The sequence below is a fragment of the Mesoplodon bidens genome, assembly GCF_964165515.1.
Source record: "Mesoplodon bidens genome assembly, chromosome: 12".
Taxonomy (NCBI): Eukaryota; Metazoa; Chordata; class Mammalia; order Artiodactyla; family Ziphiidae; genus Mesoplodon; species Mesoplodon bidens.
Genome location: NC_138168.1, coordinates 50,097,802 through 50,116,588, shown reverse-complemented (window position 1 = coordinate 50,116,588; position 18,787 = coordinate 50,097,802). Strand labels below are relative to the sequence as shown.

The 18,787-nt window shown below is 37.4% G+C and overlaps 1 protein-coding gene across 3 annotated transcripts in view; it reads right to left on the bottom strand.

The window, feature by feature from the left end:
- Positions 1 to 2,792: 2,792 nt before the first annotated feature.
- The window catches only part of NT5DC1 (5'-nucleotidase domain containing 1), a 122,060-nt gene continuing 106,065 nt past the window's right edge, over positions 2,793 to 18,787 (bottom strand). For all 3 annotated transcript variants that reach the window (XM_081250934.1, XM_081250935.1, XM_081250936.1), the window contains 4 exons: positions 15,553 to 15,671; positions 14,311 to 14,463; positions 10,121 to 10,289; positions 2,793 to 4,525 (listed from right to left, as the gene is read on the bottom strand). In XM_081250934.1, coding sequence (XP_081107060.1) covers positions 4,410 to 4,525; positions 10,121 to 10,289; positions 14,311 to 14,463; positions 15,553 to 15,671 — 557 coding nt within the window. In that variant the 3' untranslated portion in view covers positions 2,793 to 4,409. The remainder of the gene's footprint in view (positions 4,526 to 10,120; positions 10,290 to 14,310; positions 14,464 to 15,552; positions 15,672 to 18,787) is intronic.

The following is an 18,787-nucleotide window of genomic DNA, read 5'->3' as shown; positions in this document are numbered from 1 at the left end:
CCACCAGGGAATCCCGGTAATTCTATTTTTAGTTTTTTTTGAGGAAACTCCGTACCGTTTTCCATAGTGGCTGCATCAACTTACATGCCCACCAACAGTGTAGGAAGGTTCTTTTCTCCACACTCCAGCATTTGTTTGTAAACTTTTTAATGATGGCCATTCTGACCAGTGTGAGATGATACCTCATTGTAGTTTTGCTTTGCATTTCTCTAATACCGCCATTGAGAGTTTTTTCATGTGCCTGTTGGCCATCTGCATGTCTTCTTTGGAGAAATGTCTGTTTAGTTCTGCTGCCCATTTTTTGATTGGGCTTTTCGTTGTTGAGTTATGTGAGCTGTTTGTACTGGGTTGGCCAAAAAGTTTGCTTGGGTTTTTCTGTAAGATGTTACGGACTTTTTGGCCAACCCAATATATTTTGGAAATTAAGTCCTTGTCAGTCTCACCGTTTGCACATATTTTCTCCCATTTTTTAGGTTGTGTTTTGACTGTACTTTCCTTTGCTGTGCAAAAGCTTGTAAGTTTGATTCTGTCCCTTTATTTTTGCCTTTATTTCCACTGCCTTGGGAGAATGACCAAGAAACACTGGTATGACTTACATCAGAGAATGTTTTGCCTATGTTCTCTTTTAGGAGTTTTGTGGTGTCATGTCTTAAGTACTGAAGTTATTTTGAGTTAATTTTTGTGTATGATTGATTTGCAATTTACAATGTAAATCAACTGATTTACATTGATTTACATGTAGTTGTCCAACCTTCCCAACACCCCTTGCTGAAGAGACTGTCTTTTTTCCCATTGTATATTCTCACCTTCTTTGTCAAAGACTAATTGACCTTAGGTGTGTGGGTTTATTTCTGGGCTCTCTATTCTATTCCATTGATCCATATGTCTGTTTATGTGCCAATACCATGCTGTTTTGATTACTGTAGCTTTGTAGTACTGTCTGAAGTCTGGGAGGGTTATGCCTCCTGCTTTGCTCTTTTTCCTTGTTTTGGCAACTATGGGTCTTTTATGGTTCCATAAAAATTTTAGGATTATTCTAGTTCTGGGAAAAGTGCCATGGGTAACTTGACAGGAATCACATTAAATCTGTAGATTGCTTTGGGTAATATGACCCTTTTAACAGTATTAATTCTTCCAATCCAAGATCATGGGATATCTTTCCATTTTGAATCATCTTCAGTTTCCTTTATTAATGTTTTATAGTTCTCAGCATATAAGTCTTTCACTCCCTTGGTCAGGTTTATTCCTAGGTATTTTTATTTTTTTTGATGGGATTTTAAAGGGGACTGTTTGTTTATAATCCCTTTCTGATATTTCATTCTTAGTGTAAAGAAATGCAACCAATTTCTGTATGTTAATCTTGTATCCTGCTACCTTGCTGAATTAGTTTATCAGCTCCTGTAGTTTTTTTGTTTTTTTTTTGGTGGTATGCGGGCCTCTCACTGTTGTGGCCTCTCCCATTGCGGAGCACAGGCTCCGGATGCACAGTTTCAGCGGCCATGGCTCACGGACCCAGCCGCTCTGCGGCATGTGGGATCTTCCTGGACTGGGGCATGAACCCGTGTCCCCTGCATCAGCAGGCGGACTCTCAACCACTGCGCCACCAGGGAGGCCCCAGCTCCTGTAGTTTTGTGTGGAGTCTTTAGAGTTTCCTATATATAGTATTATGTCATCTGCATGTAATGACAATTTTACCTTTTCCCTACCAATCTGAATACCTTTTATTTCTTTTTCTTGTCTGACTGCTGTTGCTAGGACTTCCAATACTATGTTGAATAGAAGTGGTGAGAGTGGGCATCCTTGTCTTGTTCCAGATTTTAGTGGGAAGGCTTTCAGCTTTTCACCATTGAGTATTATATGGCTGTGGGTTTGTCATAAATAGCTTTTATTAATGTTGAGATATTTTCCCTCTGTACCCACTTTGGTAAGAGTTTTTATCATGAATGGATGTTGAATTTTATCAAAAGCTTTTTCTGCATCTATTGAGATGATCATGTAGTTTTTGGTTTTTCTTTTGTTGATCTGGTGTATCACATTGATTGATTTGCATATGTTGAACCATCCTTGTGACCCTGGGATGAATCCAACTTGGTCGTGGTGTAGGATCCTTTTTCTGTGTTCTTGGCTTTGGTATGCTAATATTTTGTTGAGAATTTTTGCATCTATATTCTTCAAAGATATTGGCCTGTAATTTTCTTTTTTGGTAGTGTCTTTGTCTTATTTTGGTATCAGGGCAATGGTGGCTTCATAGGCCTGTATGCTAATATTAAATTTAAGTCCTCTGTCCATTAACACAATTTTCCTGCTTTCTTATTTCATGTAACTTTATTAAAGAATATACAGCTTTTCTTCTCTAATATCCTCTTTTAAATTTTAAATATACCATTTTTGACGATTATTTTTACTCTTCATATACAATTAGAAACACTTTTTAGAAACAAATAAAAAATTTTTAAACTCTAATTACAGTCCAACAGAAAAACATTCATTAGAAGCACTGACTGACTCTGCTAGAAAAGTGGGAGGAAACTTGGATATAAACTCTAAACCATCTTTTTGACAAGATGGAAAAAACTAAGGTCAGATTGGTTGGTAACTTGTTCAGATTTCTTTGGTAGCTACTGGTAAAAGTAGGACTAGAACTTCTGACTTGAGTGAATTTTTCACTCTTCAGTGGCCAAAAAAATGCAATTAACTTCTTACCTTGGAGTTCGCATTTTTCATATTAACAAGAGCAGTTTATAAGCATTTAAAGATGTATTATTCTTTGCCATTGACAAAATAAACATGCATAAGGAAAAACAGCTTTATTTTTAAAAGAAATCAAATGTCTACTGAAAGTATACATGAAACAGCATCTTTCACTTAAGCCCTAAGCTTGATTATGTATGCTCTTTATTATATTCCAATAAGATTTTGGAATTCAATTTCAAAGACAATCACATTTATTAGTAGATACTGAAGAAAGCTACTGACTTTGAGGAAAAAAAATCAGTAACTGTTGACCTACCCTGAGATACTCATCCCCACAATATATTTGGGATTATTTGAACACTTAAAAATTTAACAAAATACTTTTCATTGCATCCATCAATATGTTAAATTCTCTGCTACAGTCCAAGTAAAATGATGGTGACCAGTGTTTTCTGTTATGTCCATGATGGAGAGGGTAAAATTACAGCATAAAGAGTAGCCAAGAATTTATATTGTAAACATTATCTGGGTCCAAACATCTTGCAACAAACAGCTACTAATATGACTATACGTTAGCACATTGAACACAATAATCCTGGATTGTAGTATAACTATAAAACCTCTTAAAGCAATTTTTTCTCAACCTCTCTTTTCATTATCACCCCTCCCTGCCCTAGGAGAAAAATATTTAATTAATAAATTTAACTTTAAATTACATTTCTCCCTAATGAGAGAAATTAATACTAAGGAATAAGATTTTACTGAGTAGGGTTGAGATATGGAGGACCATAATCCATTGCATTATACTAAGATTTTTTTCACCCCAAGAACCAATTTTTGCCCCACTGAGAATACATGCCTTAGAGTGAAGTAAACAGCCTTTAACATTATTAGGGAGGGAAAAAACCCTAATGGGTAACATTGGAGGCTGAAATAGTTGGCTTCTCTATCATCCCTGTCCCATTATGGCTGTGTGGTCTCAGAAGACATCATGTCTACTTCCTTGCTTTGGTAACCACAAAAATAGCATAGTTAAAATAATTTAATCTTACTAGACTTGGTGTTCTGAACTGTAAGTTGAAACAACAGGTGTAGATCAGTTATTCTCAATTCTGGCTGCATTTTCCTGGGACATATTAAAGACATCAATGCTCATCTGTATCCCCAGACCAATTAAACCAATGTCTGGAGGTTATGGTCTAGTCAATGGTTCTTAAACTTTAGTGTGAACCACACTGTAATTAAGCACAGATTGCTGGGTCCCATTCCCAGAGTTTCTGATTCTGTATGTCTGGGATGGGGCCTGTAAATTTGCATTTCTATCAAGTTTGCAGGTGCTGCTATGCTAGTGGTTTGGGGAACACACTTTGAGAACCACTGGTCTAGGCAAATGTGTAAATATGCATGTGTATGTATATATGTATATGTGTATATATATCCCCAGGTGATTCTAATCTCAGAACTGCTAGTATAGAAAATATTAATAAGATTCTTTTCAGTTCTAAGATATTGAGATTTTAACACAATGAGAGTTGTTGGGTATCAAGATGATCTCTACAGAAAGGAGACTTATGGAAAAACATACCAATTTCTTGGTCACTTAATTAAGAATTTGTTTCTATAAAGCATTTTACAGTAGTCTTTGAAAAGTAACATTTTTACAGTACATTTGCTGTATATATGGTTCTTCACTTCATTTTTCAGTAAACATAAGTTTATTTGGTTGTCAGTTTCCCATCATTTGATAAGACCAATGGAGGGTTTGGATAATAGCCTGCTGTTTTTGAATTGTTTGAAGAGAAACTTGTAAATTTGTAGTCCAGGGGTAATTCTGGGGAAAAAAAAAAAAAGATTCTGCAGATTTCAAAAGAACTTTCATAAATATAAACAAATCGAAATTTGATAGTCATTGATAATAAAACATTTTTAATTTCATAATTTTAATATTTCTTTTGTCACCTGGATAGGTTGCATGATGTAACTGGTAAATGAGAAGTAATAATCTTCATAGCCCTTAGTAATAGTTACTAAGAATAATCTTTGAATGCTTAGCTAAATAAGAATTCTAATATGCACAATATGTCAACGTTTTCCATATGATAAGCATCACACACACACGCAAACACACAGCCACAAGATGGGGGAGAGAACATAAAATTCATACTTTATTGATGGTGGGACGTTGTGACATCTTCAATATAAGTATCTCAAAAGCTAGCCTTCAGATATTTTCTTCCCAAGCTTCTTCAAAGAACCATTACCAGAAATATTACAAGTGAAACGTTATATGTCATGTAATGATAGTCATTCCACATGCAGATACTGGGTAGTCATCCTTATTTCACAAATTTCACAAGTAAAACATTATTTGGTAGTACTCAGTATTTTGAAAATGATACTAACATAAAAATTATACTTTATATTAAATGCCAGTGAGAGTTATTAAGACCCAAATAGTTAATCCTTATGAGGAGAAAACTAGTGCTAAAGGTTGGGCAGAAGGAACACTGCCTTTCTGAGGCCAGAGAAAGCTAAGATTACTATAAACAGAAAAACATTCGTATTAGTGAATTTCACTGGTCTTCACTGCTTCAAGTTAGCTGGAGCATATTTTGAGCCATTAAAAAGGCTCATTAAACGGCACTGGAAAGTACATTGATAAAACTGAGTTTCTAAAATAGCGCATCTGAGGTCCTCGATTTCTTATAAGCCACAAAAATGATACAGGCTGCGAGCTGACCCAGCCACCTCTCTCTCTGTCTTTCCTACACACTTCCTAAAGTAAATGTTTTAAAAGCTGTTATAAGGTTAAAATGATTACATTATCAAAATGCTTATAAACCAACCATCATGGTAATATATATTGCAAACTTTTATAACATCTATAAAAATACCTCCTAAGCATTTAAATGTCAATGAGAGAACCACATCTAACAGAATACTGACGAATAAAGAAATATTACGTGAATACAAAAAAGGTTTTAAGAGACAAAGGGGGAATATCAGGTTTGTTTTTCATTTCCTATCTCATTTAAAACAAAAATTTTATTCTCTCTCCCAGGTAGCAGAAAAAGTCTACTAAGGTTAAGAAATCTGGGTGTGGAATAACCAAACTGAGATCAGATTACTACTGTGTTAAAACAAGTACGTCCAGATTGGGGATTCAACAAGAGGGAGACATTTGCATGTCTTAGAGAAGTCACTGTTGGGTGCTTTTTAGAAGAAAAGAGAATGGTAGGCAAAGAACCAAATTCTTGTTTACCACAATGGTGTTCTATTAAACTCTGTGTACTAAATACACCATAATATCAACCACATTATCTAATAATTAAATGAAGAGAACCAAAATGAACAAATATTCTTAAACAGTAAGTTCAATGTAAAACAACACAGAAACAGAACAACTCTCGGGACTTTTTAAAAAGATACTGGCAGGATAACATTTATATAAAGATCCTATCTTCAACATGTCTAAAGCCATGACCATCACACCATTTTTCTTTCAGCCATTTTTCTTACTTGGAGGTCAATTACACAGTACTATCCAAATTTACTAAATATGTTACTGAAATAATAAATTTCAAATTCTGTGTGAGATGTAATTTCCTTATGAGAATGTGATCATAAGCAATGAGTGCTAAGTTAAAGAGAGACTAACACTTTGCTTTTTGAGGCAATGTCTTGGACATCAAAATCGACAATCAAATATAACTTACCAACTCTCTAATTCTCCCCCCCCACCCCAAATCGAAGTCTTTAGCTTTGTTTGACTATTGGTGAGTCGAAGTATTTTGTCCTAAGAAAAGTTAGAAGACAAAGGCTCTGCCAAATTCTTTTCTAGGATGCTGAGGAGGAAAGCTTTTGGAAGGTGAAAATGGGAGCCACACTGATGTTACTACTGCTTCCTTAAGGAGAACTGATTACCCCAGAAGACAGACAGGGGATTATTTTCCCATTTTTTGAGAAATATTTAAATCCTGGAATAATGGAGAGTCACTTTTCCTTGACCCTCTTACTATTTCACAACCATATCCCACTGAACAGTTTCTATCCAGGTACTTTAGAGTAATTCAGTGACTTCCATTATCACACAACCCTACTCTCTCACTATAAATTTGAGTCACTTTGAAGGAAAGAAAGAGTGAAATATAAAAAATTGAAAATAATAGTTTAGTCCTGGGCCAGTCCCTCCCTTCAAGTTACAGGGTCCATTTCTTTAATAGGAAAATTGTATGTGAAAGGAAGAAATATATTCTTTAATTTTATGTGTGTAAGCATGGAACAAAATGAAAAAAAAATCAATCTTTTGAAACTGGTGAGAATGAGATATTATTTCAGTGAGTAAGATACATTGACATACTGGATTTGTATAATGGCATAGAGAATGGACCTTTTGGAAGGTCACACATATCTTAGGGTCATCATCATACTACCAATAAATATCAGATAAATAGCTTACTTTACTTTCTCTCATATCCACCCTGTGAGGGTGGTATACCCAGTTTAAGGAAGAAGAATCTGAGGTTCAAAAAAAAGTAGACTTCCACTTCTGAATTGGAGCTGAGACAACTAGAAAAGCTGGATAAAATAAAAACATCAGAGTGAAGGTATTGGAGAGCTGAAGAGGCAACTAAGACCTGAGGACAAACACTTCCTGGGAAGGAACAAGCAGCAGTGAAGTGAGCCAGCATTCTGCCACAGCTTTTCCCTTTAGGCACCAGAATTCTGGCTGGGGGCGGGGCAGGGGCAGTTACTAGCAGCAGAAAAACCAGAAGAGATTTTGGCAGTCTTGAAGGGCTACAGAGACAAAAAGTGAGGGGCTGGAACCTGCTATAAACAAAGGGGTGGAGAACCGGGTTCTAGTCTCAAGCCCTTCGCCAAACTCTGCAAGGGAACTTCAGGAAACTAAGAAGCAAGCAGAAACATACCCCTCTGTAAAGCAGAGTAGATTTTCCAGCAGTTTCTTGGTATTGAGAAAACAGGCAGGGATTAAATTCTGACCTGAGAGAAGAGAGGGTGAATACCTCGGACTTTCAGTGATACTATTTCTGAAACCAGAATTTATTATTATGAAGTGATTCTCTTTCATGTTAAGGGATTTTTTTTCCTTCACATTAATAGAGCTAACTCTAACTTTCTTTCGGTTACCATTAACATGGTATTGTCTCTTTCTATCTTTTGATATTCAAACTTTCTGCATCCCTTTCTCCCCATTTTTCTCTCCATTTTTGTTTTTTTTGGGGGGGGGTTAAAATTATTTTACATAATTAGTTCGGTATATGTATCATTACAATGCTTTTGGTAGTTATCTTAGAGATTACGAGTTGCATTTTTGACTTAATATCTAACATACTCTCATCCTTTGCCATATAATAAAACATGTTAGAACACATTTAACTCCAGCTGTCCTATTTTGTGATTTATATGCTATTGGTGTCATATGTCTTAAAATTCTTTATTTAAACCCCATAGGACTTTAAAAAATTGTTTCTAACTGTAAATATTCATTTTAATTTATTCACACATCCTTTTGTTGCTGTATATTCACTTCTTTCATCTCCAGTCTTCCAAGAGGGATCATTCTCACTTTTGCATGAAGAACAAGACCCTTTAGTATTTTCTATACAGTGCAGGTCTTCTGGAGATACATTTTTGTCTGTCTAAAAATATTTTTCTTTTATTCTTTAATGATATCTTTACTTGGTATAGAATTCCATCAAGACTGACAAGCATTTTCTTTCAGCAATTTAAAGATATTATTCTACTGTCTTTTGGCTTCTTTTGTTTCTGGGAAGAGTCAGATGTCAGATGTCTAACACTCTTATGAAGTACTCCTTTGAAATCAATCTGTCTTTATTCTCTGACTGCTTTTAATATTTCTTAATTATCTGGTCTTTAGCAGTTAACTTTGGGATTTCCTTTTATGTATTGTGTTTCAGTTCTTTGGGCTACTTAAACCTTTGGCTTATTTTCTTTCATCATTTTTGGAAAGCCTGTTGTAGTTATTGCTTTTGGCTTATTCTCATCTCCTAAGATTCTAATTATAGGAATCTTATTCCTTCTCATTATATCTCCTGTGTCTCTTAGTCCCTCTTCTGTATCTTCCATGCTTTTGTCTCTTCAGGCTTCATTGTGGTTATTTTCTTTTGGCCTATTTTCCAGCGTACTAATTCACTTTTCCTGTGTCTAATCTTCTGTTAAACCCATCCATTAAGTTCTTAATTTTTACTTTTTAATATTTCAATTTTAGAATTTCCACTTTTTACTAGTTTTTATATAGCTACCAAATTTCTCATTCCTTTCTTTTCTGTACTTGAACTTGGTTATTTCTGTTAGTGTAGTCTTATACCCTTGTGTACCTGGTTATTTTTCATTATGTGCTGAACCTTGTATTAATTGTTTTTCGAAATAATTTGAGTCCTAGAATGATGTTATCTTCCTCAAAAGAGAACAGTCATTAATTCTTACCAGGTGCCTTGGGGCACTACCAATCTAGAATCTCTTCAATCCAGTTTTAGTGATTCAGCTGATTTAAAGGTGAGCTTCAGGTTCCTGTGAATGCCTACTTCTAATTCATCCTTCGGAGTCTCAACACAGATTGAGAGAGTCCACCAGGCCCACCCTTCCTTTGGCAGGCCCTACCTTCCACTTTCTACCCCTGCAGGTTCATGAAACTACGAAAAGGCCACTCACTTCTTTGAGTGCCTTCTCCTGAGTTAGCAAACGGGGGGAAAAGCAGCCCCCAAAGTCATGTTCACCTTACTTGGCTTCCTTAGCATCCTGTCCTGGTAACCCTTCCCTAGCTTTCTCCTATGACTCCAGGCAGACTTAAAAAAAAAAAAAAAAGTACAGCATTTGTAGTTGGCTCCAGCGGACAGGCAGGTCTTAATTACCTAAACTGCCATATCTAGGTGTTACCCAAGAAAAATCTATAAATTCCATGGGAAAATTTTCTTCTTTTAAAGAAAAGAATTCTAGGGCTTCCCTGGTGGCGCAGTGGTTAAGAATCCGCCTGCCAATGCAGGAGACATGGGTTCGAGCCCTGGTCCGGAAAGATCCCACATGCCGCGGAGCAACTAAGCCCGTGCACCACAACTACTGGAGCCTGCACTCTAGAGCCTGCAAGCCACAACTACTGAGCTCGTGTGCCGCAACTACTGAAGCTCGCGCGCCTAGAGCCCGTGCTCCACAACAGGAGAAGCCACCGCAATGAGAAGCCCGTGCATTGCAACGAAGAGTAGCCCCCAATCGCCACAACTAGAGAAAAGAACGTGCGCAGCAACAAAGACCCAACACAGCCAAAGAAATTAAAATAAAATTAATTAAAAAATACCTAAAATTTAAAAAAAGAAAGAAAAGAATTCTACTACTTCAGGTCATTACTGTCCAGCAACAGGTAAAGCTTTATAAGTATTATCCATCTTACCTGCTATTGCTTCAATACTTGGAATTGCAATAGTGCTGTAAGCACTGATTCTCTTACAAGACCATGTATAAACCAAGGAATCTTCTGTATTTTCCAGTCCGGAAACTGAATCAATAAAAAAGGAGCCCCATTTTTTAGATAATCTATTTAGAGGCTTTGCCTTTGGTCCCTGAAACAAGAAATAGAATAATGAAACTGTGATTAATTAGTGTTCAACCTCATTATAAGTTTTTCCCACCAATAAGTAAATCAAAATAGAACTGTGTAGGAATCTCAGTTGTTTAACTTTAACCAGACTATATACTATATAAAAAGTAAAACAAAACTTTGTAGTCCTTTAATGTATTCTCCTCTGGCTTTGTTTGGGAACCCCTTTCTCATCCTTTGGGATCTGGCTTGGATGCCACCCAGGATATTTTCCTTGATTTCCCACAGTTGGGTTGGATTAGGTCACCTCCATTTTCTCACACTCTGAGTTTATCCCTAATATGGTACTTCTCATACTATCTTGCAATTATCATACTATTTACTTTTCGCCCTGGACAAATTATGAACTACAGAAGGTTAGGAACTATCTCATGTATTAGTGTATCCTTAAGGCTTAGTGCCTAGGACATAGCAAGCACAGAAATGTTGTAGACTAAATAAGACTCATTCAAAAAATACTTCTCAGTGTTTTATGGATGTAGTATAAAACTAAGAATGGAAAAAAATCCTATCACGTCCATAGTTGGATTATAAAATCTGTCATCCTTTTCTGATGAAAACTTCATTTTGAAGCAGCAAAGAGTCCCAAATATGCCTTTAGATTCATGATTCTTTGTGCTGGAACTCACTTTGTGAAGCAAGATGAAAATATGTGTTTTTCAGATGATGGTGTTTAGAAATCACTTAGCAAGAATCTATCTGGATTTCACCAAAGATATTTAAGAGCAGTATGGAATATAAATATCTATGCTTCTGTGTGTACATTTAAGGTGTATTTAGATATAATTTCTCAAGGTGTAAAGAGAAGTTTATAGTGTCACTTTTATTTAGTTCACTGTCTTTTCTAAAATAATGAGTGTGAGAAGAAATGACTCGTATCACACAGGCTATATGTAGATAATGGTTCTGCCAACACTGAGTGGTAATCTGGGCTGCACATTATTCTTTTGAAAAGAGGAAAACAGACCTGTTTACCCTTTCTGGTTCAATGTATTATGGATGCTGTTATTGTCTAAATGTTTGTGTCCTTCCAAAATTCATATGTTGAAATCCTAACCCCCAAGATGATGGAATTATGAGGTGAGGCCTTGAACAGGTGCTTAGGTCATGAGGGCGGAGCCCTCATGATTAGTGTCCTTATAAAAGAGATCCCAAAAAGCTACCTTCTCCCTTCTGCCATGTGAGGGTACAGGGAGAAGATGGTGGTCTATGAGGAAGTGGGCCCTCACAAGACAATGAATCAGCTGGCACCATGATCTTGGACTTCCCAGTCTCTAGAACTCTGAGAAATACATGTTTGTTGTTTATAAGCCAGCTAGTCTATGGTAGTTTGTTAGAGCAGCCAAAATGGACAGATGCTAATCTTTGTTTATTCTGATGCTGAAGTTTTAATGACTCATTTTCTCAAATATAATATATATATATCACTAATCAAAAGAATCATGCCATTTCTTGAATATATCAACAAGGAGCACTCCTATTTTCATTGAGCCTTTATATCTTATAGATTTCACCCCTTAATGGTAAGTGTTCTCACCAAGTTTCTATCTTGTCTTCTTCTCTCTCTTGTCTCTCTCCCTTAGACATCTCTCAATTTTCCTCACTTATCCTAACCTATCTCCCAAACCAGTTTGATCTCATCCTCCAGCTATTTCAAAGAAATGGAATTCAGCATTAAACCAATCACATCTCTCTCCTCACAAAACCAGGTCTTTCTCATGACTTCCGTATTTATATGAATAAAACCCATCAATTCCAGTTGGCTGCGCTTGAAAACCATCGATGTTTTGTGTCTCAGCTCCTACCATCAGCACCCAGCTAGTTGTGCCTCCAGAACAGCCGCCATGTACTCTCTCCACCTCTTTCTCACTAGTGCCCACTGTTCATGTTTGTATCACCTCTAGTCTGGGCTGCTGGGACAGCCTGCCACAGCATCCCTTCTTCCCATGTGCTGAGCCCATCCTTCACACAGCTGCTAAATGAAAGCTTCGCCCCTGTTGCCTGCACATTCAAAAACTGCTAGTGATGCCTTTGGCTGACAAACCTACACATCTGCTATTTTACGGTCAAGACTGTGTATTGTAGCCTGTACATTACAATCTCTGTACACTTATTCATGTTACTTCCTGAACCAAGAATGTTATTTCCATCAGTTGAAAATGTACCTGTCCTTCAATGTTTACCTCACATTCTACATTTTTTTATAAAATTTTCCCTAATTCTCCTCAATGAAGTATCCATCCTGTCTTGTTTGTAATTCTTTTATAATTTGTACCCTCTGGAGGCAGTTATGCTTTATTTGTATACTCAAGCTCCCTGACCCCTTTTATCCACAGACTAATATTTTCTGTTAAAAGGATCTGTGTATGATTCATTTATAAGTCCCTGATATTCATAGTAGGGAGGCTTGCACAAATTAAAAACTTAGTATATGTTGAACAAGACAATGGTGTCAGACTGGTCATTTAATGAGTGGCCTTATTAAGATATCTCTGCTAATCCAATAAGCTCTTACTTATGTCTGAGAGTTGTGATGAAAGTTTTGAGTATTGTTCTGAAATACATGTATGTGTGTGTACACCCAACAGAGAGCTACCAAATCCTGTCTCTTCAGTCACAGTGGGTGGATTTATTAAGGACATATATGTTCAATGGAGCAGGGCTGGGGTGGGGAGGTGGAGTGTGATGGTAAAGGAACATTATTTCAATTCTATCTTGGGAAATAAAATCTTCAAGGCTGTTGACTCACTGTTTGCTGTCGAAGAGCCAATTATTAACTCTTTGTTCATGATGTGTTTATAACTAATTAACAAGAAAAGGGGTCTGTGGGAGAAGGATGGAGCTACTGTTTTTGTAATGCTAAAGGAAACATTCCCACTGATTCTTCATTTCCTTATTACTGTCTGTGCATTCTCAAATCATTTTGAAGAAACCAAATCTCCTTATTTCTCTTTAGGGGAAACCTCCTCCCAAATCCCTCGGGTTAGAAGGCCCACCTCCTGGAATTTTATTTTAAAGCTCTTTTTAACTCAGTCCACAGAACTTCCAATGTCACACTGAAGACCACATGCTACTCAGTGGAAACCTTGTAGAAACCTGACCCCTTTTTTCTAACATTCAGTTGCATCTACTTATAGCTATCTTTTTTTTTTTTAAAATAAATAGACTTTATTTGTTAGAACAGTTTTAGGTTTCCAGATAAATAGAGCATCTCCTTCCCCCCTGAGCCCTGGGGCACCCACTGTTCTTTTCCAGAATGTCATATAGTTGTATACAGTATGCAGCCTTTTCGGAACTGGCTTCTTTCACTTAGTAATATGCACTTAAGTTTACTCCATGTTTTTCCATGGCTTGATAGTTTCTTTTTATTGTTATTTTTGATTGGACATTTGTTTTTTGACTTGTGTTTTCCCTTCTTTTTAGATTGTTCCACTGGAGTGAATTTAGGAAAATGCATTTTATTTTCTGACCTTTCTTCTTTTCTGCTTACGTTTGCTTTTATACACTATTTTCCCTTTCTAGATTTATGACATATTTTACTTTTCTTTCCCTCAAGTCTTTACCTAAGTTCATTTTGGGTGGCTCAGGAGTAAGCTTAAGGGAGCCACCAATTTTGTTAAGTTAGACCCATGAAGTGAGAGCACAAGGGCTTTCATGGCCAAGCAAAAGAGGTCGAGTATAACCGCGGTGAGTCAGGATCTGGCCGCCCCATCGTCAGCCAAAGCACGGCCACGGTGCCACAGCACTGGATGAAAGGAGAGAACTCGGAAGACAGACATTACAGACCATTACATTAATGGTCAACAGCACTTATCTTGGCATCATTTAAAAACTATCCACAAGATCAACTATAGAGCTGAGATGGCATGAAGATCACAATAAGTGCCAACAGATTTCATCTCTCTTGGCACAAACAAGCACTTTCTAAGATATGTGAAACACAAGGTTTTTCTTTCAAGGAAAGAGCCAAAGGAGACCCTTACCTCATATTTTCCTTTCTTCTCTAGAGGCTCTGAGTCCTCAGGCTTCCCGTCTCTGTCCCCTCTGAGCTCTTCCAGGATGAGGACTGTCTCCCAATTACTATAATGACAGGCTGGGAAAATATCTGAATGCATGCTGTCACCAAAGTAAACAACCTGTAAGTCAGATAGCAAATTCTGTTTGAGACATGAGAACTGTGAAAGAGTAGTGTTCATTTTATAGAAGGCAGAAGAAAATCCCTCAACAGGTGAGTAAGTGATATAAAAGTTGCATAGACGTCTTAAGTTTCCTTGAATAACTTCATAGGTGACCTGTCCTATTTGATTCACAAGGTGTCAGGTTTAAGAAGTTACACAATTCATTTGCAGGTAGAAGAAAGGCAGAAGATAAGTGAATTCAACTTGCTGAAATGAAAATTAAAGGGCCCATATGTTTACAGTTAAACCTGCCCCTGGAATTGAAGAGCTGGTGAGATACTGGAGACAACCTGTTACAGAGGGTTAGATTAGCAGGAATGCACAACACAACCAATTTACCAGTTTCTGGGCGCCACCCAGACCTGCTGAAACAGAATCTCTGAGAGTGGGTGGGCAAGTGGACTCTGGGACACTTCCCAGGCATTCTGAGGCAAAGCCTCATTGATCCAGTCCATGTCTCTTAATTTACAGATGAGGAAACAAGGTTAAGGGAACATAAACTAGAACCTCCAAGGCAGGAGTCCCCAGGGGGCTGTGACAGTGTACGAGCCAGTGGAGTAGGGCTCAGTGACCCACTGACCCTCCTTCTCATGGGGCTCCTGGCAAACGTGTTTTAGAAGAAAGCATTCTGCTGTTTAAAATATACCAACGTCCAACATCAACAATGTGGCCAGGATGTTAAAAGCTAATGTGTCTTCAGTCTATAGTATAATCAGTTACTGCTTGTTTTACACATAAAAATGTTCCTGATGGACAGTCATCAGGGTAACATTCCTCGGTAACCCACACACTATTCCATTGTATCTCTCAGGTCTGTGGCCTCCTGCTTGGAATATCTGCCTTTCTCTGTTACAGAGGAAGACTCAATGTACATCAACAAAGGAAAGGCTTATTTAAGCAGAAGAGGTAGGCAAGGAGGTTGGCAGACAGGCGGAGGCAGATGATTCCCTCACAGATAACTATGCTGAATGCATTTAGAGTTATGGTTTTAGTTTACAAGGGCTTATATCTCCAAGCCCTTGTAAACTGGGCTCAGTCAGAAAATACCTTGGGTTCAGGTTTGCCAGTCATTTTCTTCAGAAGTTCATAAAGGTGGACCGCATTCCCTTGGGAGTACCAGCCAGGTTTATCCAGAGATGGCAGGGCCTCCTGCTCCTCGTCATTCTCTGAAAGCACAGTTGGACAATCATATACTTTATAATCAAGTGATAGCACCCAGCTGGACGGACCACACTCTGGCATGGCTGTAGGACACGTGTAAGAAGGAACCATGTGGGGATGGGAGCTAGCATTCAGTGATCACCTATATATCATGAGCACTTCATGGACATAAATATATATACTTTTCAAAGATTTTTTTTTAAAAGAGCGGTTTTAAGTTCACAGCAAAATTGAGAGGAAGGTACAGAGATATCCTATACACCCTCTTCCCTCACAAAGGCAGTCTCCCCCATTGTTGGTGATAAAAAATGAGTCCAACATATCACAATGATATGAGTGAATTCCTCCAGAACAAGGAATTCTAAAAACACATTTACAGATAATTAAAGCCATATCACAGCAACTGCCAGCTTAAGGTCAAGAGATATTTATGCCTATTTGGTTGACATTTCAGCAGCCATTTTTAAATTCTTCTACACAATCAAATGAAAACCCTACTATTCTCTAAAGCGTAGTTAAAAAACCAACCATGTATTAGCTTAACATTAAGAGTCTAAGAAGACTCAGCATATTCCTGGAGAAACACAGTGAAAACCAATTATTTCTCATGTCTGTCTGTCTGTCTTGTACTTAGCACAGAATGTCTTACCATGTAAATAATGTGGGTTTGATGGCAACTGGGAAATGAGTAATTTACGCAAATATTTTTGAAAGCAAATGTACATTTGATATGTAGAGGCCCACTGTACAGGAACCATGGGAAGGGCATCTTTCCATTGCTTATTAAAAACAAATCTACAGAGTCATAATTTCTCACATATTGGGACTCAGTAATTAACAAAAAGGAAAAAAACCCTTCTTTATACAAAGACCAAAACAGAATACTCACTTTACACAAACCCCTCCCCCTCCCCCCCCCCCCCCCTTTCCAGCTCCCACACTGGAAGCTGCTCTGCAGGGTACTAATTCATGCAGGGCAGCTTCCAGGGCTCTGGGAGAACCTCCATAACTGGGAAGCTGTGGGACTCAGAAAACTATTAATTCCAGCAATAGGGAGCCAATGTGGGCTGTGAAAGCATCAGAGCTGAAGTGGAAGCGATACAATCCAAGGGAACAAACTCAAGGAAGCTTCAAGCACAATCTTTATAAACCCAAACATTTTCACACTTCTTTTCATGGTCTATGGGAAACAGTTATATGAACTTTCCTTTTCACATAATATAAATAAATGTGCCCTGCAAGCAGTACAATGATGACACTGATTTGAAAAAGTTTACTTAAAAAGTATATTAGAAGATAATAAACACAATAGAAAAAAAACAGAGGAGGGCAAAGTGGATAAGAGAGTGACTGGGATTTGTTTCCTCAGTTTTAAAATGGGGATAATAACAGTACTTCCCTCATAGAGTGAGTGTATAAGTGAATTAATACAGATGGAGCACATGGAAGAGTGTGGGCCATGTAGTGTTGAAGAAGTCTTAGCTGCTATCCCTTCAATTCACAGGCGCAGAAACTGATATCTGGAGAAGCTAAGGAATCTGCCCAAAGTTACCAAACTGCTACAATCACCCCTCAAAGGACTTCAAATTAGGGCTAGAAGACAAGGAGTAAGATAACAATCAATTAAAGCAAATAGTAAATCAAACTAAAACTCTTTTGAAAACTGTAATTTGCTTCTGGATACAGCTGTGTTTTACAATAACAAATCTCATTTTTTAACTGTAAGACCATATGGACAAGTAAAAACAAAAAAACAAAACAGTACGTTTTAGTCAGCATAATAGTTACAAAATTAATATGGGAAAATGACAGTCAAGGCTATGGCTGACAGCCTTGAAGAAAGCAAGCTCCACGACTCAGATAAGACAGAGAGCCAGAGAACTCACGTGCCTGGGCCTGACTGGTGTGATGTCAGAACTGGCTCCTGCGGCAGCTCCCAGCAGCTTCTCCCAACTCCCAGAGCCTTTGGTGTTACTACTTTACCAATGTTTTGAAAGTATGTATTTGTGTGATGTTTTTGAATCAGTGATACATTTAAGTATTTTTAAAAGACGCGATTTTGAGCTCAACCTGCTATGTGCTCACCTCTTCTGCAAAAGGTATCATTCTTTTATGCATATAAAAGCAAATATAAATACATATTCTTTTTCTCCACTTTTGAAATACATTTATTGAGGTATAATTGACATACAATAAACTGTGCATAAAGCATACAATTTGATTAGTTTGGGCACATGTATATATCTATTATGAGCTGAACTGTGGTCCCCTCAAATTCATATGCTGAAGCATTAACCCTGTTCCCCAGAATGTGACTGTACTTGGAGACAGGGCCTTTAAAGAGGTGACTGAGTTAAAATGAGGCCATGGGGTGGGCCCTAATTCAATACTATTGGTGTCCTCATAAAAAGAGAAAATTAGGACACATAATTAGGCAATTAGGACACAGAAGAAAGACCATGTGATGCTACAGGGAGAAGATGGCCATCTATAAGCCAAGAAGAAAGGCCTCGGAAGAAACCAATCTTTTTGACACCTTCACCTCAGACTTCTAGCCTCCAGAACTGTGAAAAAAGAAATTTCCATTGTTTCAGCCACTCAGTCTGTGGTATTTTGTTACAGTAGCCCTAGCAAACTAATGCAACACCCGTGACCCCTCCTCCCTTTTAAATGCAAATATCAGCATATTCGGCACACTGTTCTGCAACTTAATTTTTTAAAAACTTTACTTTATTGATAATACATTGTGATCTCCCCGTTTTTTTAAATTCCATGATTTATTTAATAGTCTTTTTTTGATAGACATGTGAAATGTTGTTACAAGGAAAAAGTTACAAACATGAAAGAATTCGCCTGGTGGGATCAAACAAAATCCCACCAGGATTTCTTTCTCTTCTTCTTTCACTCTTTATTTCAACAATCTTTCACAAACCAATTTACGTATGAGGGATATGGCAGTGAACTAGATGGCCTGAGTTCTTGAGCTCAAAATGTTTATTTTCTAGGAGCAATCTCTGACTTGCTAGGGGTTTACTTAACAGTGATTTATGATTAAAATATATTTATAATTGTTTTGATTTCTAGGACTCCTTCTTATATGAACTTCACTGAACAGTTCAAA